We start from the raw sequence: 417 nt of genomic DNA on the forward strand, positions 1-417 counted from the left end.
TTGCTGCTGCTGCTCTTGCTGCTGCTGCTGCTGCTGCTGCTGCTGCAGGCACAGCTCGAGCCGTTTCTGGCGTCGATAGAGCCGCTGCTGCTCCTCGTGGTTCTCCTTCACTGCGGTGTACAGACAGAGAAATATATCTCTCAGCAGCTCCTTCGTTCCATGCTGCTTTTCATCAGCAGCAGCAGAACCTGCTGCTGCTGCTGCTGCTGCTGCTGCTGCTGCTGCTGCTGCTGCTGCTGGTTCTGTTGCTGCTGCTGTGGTTGTCGCTGTTTCAGCCTCAGCAGCAGAAGCAGGCCCTTCATCCCCCGCAGGCTCGGCAGCAGCAGCAGCAGCAGGACCAGCAGCACCAGCAGCAGCAGCAGCAGCAGCAGCAGCACCTCTTGGTGAGAGCCAGAATATCTCTACATCTTTGTCTTT

The 417-nt window shown here is 58.5% G+C and overlaps 1 protein-coding gene across 1 annotated transcript in view; it reads right to left on the minus strand.

Annotated features, from left to right (window-relative positions):
* Positions 1 to 417, minus strand: part of EMH_0079810 (uncharacterized protein) — a gene marked incomplete at both ends in the record, with an annotated part of 2,227 nt that overhangs the window by 402 nt on the left and 1,408 nt on the right. The window contains one exon of the mRNA XM_013500170.1: positions 1 to 415. Within this exon, the coding sequence (XP_013355624.1) occupies positions 1 to 415 (415 nt within the window). The remainder of the gene's footprint in view (positions 416 to 417) is intronic.

This window comes from Eimeria mitis, genomic scaffold (genome assembly GCF_000499745.2).
Source record: "Eimeria mitis Houghton genomic scaffold, Emh_scaff5098, whole genome shotgun sequence".
In the NCBI taxonomy this organism is placed as follows: Eukaryota; Apicomplexa; class Conoidasida; order Eucoccidiorida; family Eimeriidae; genus Eimeria; species Eimeria mitis.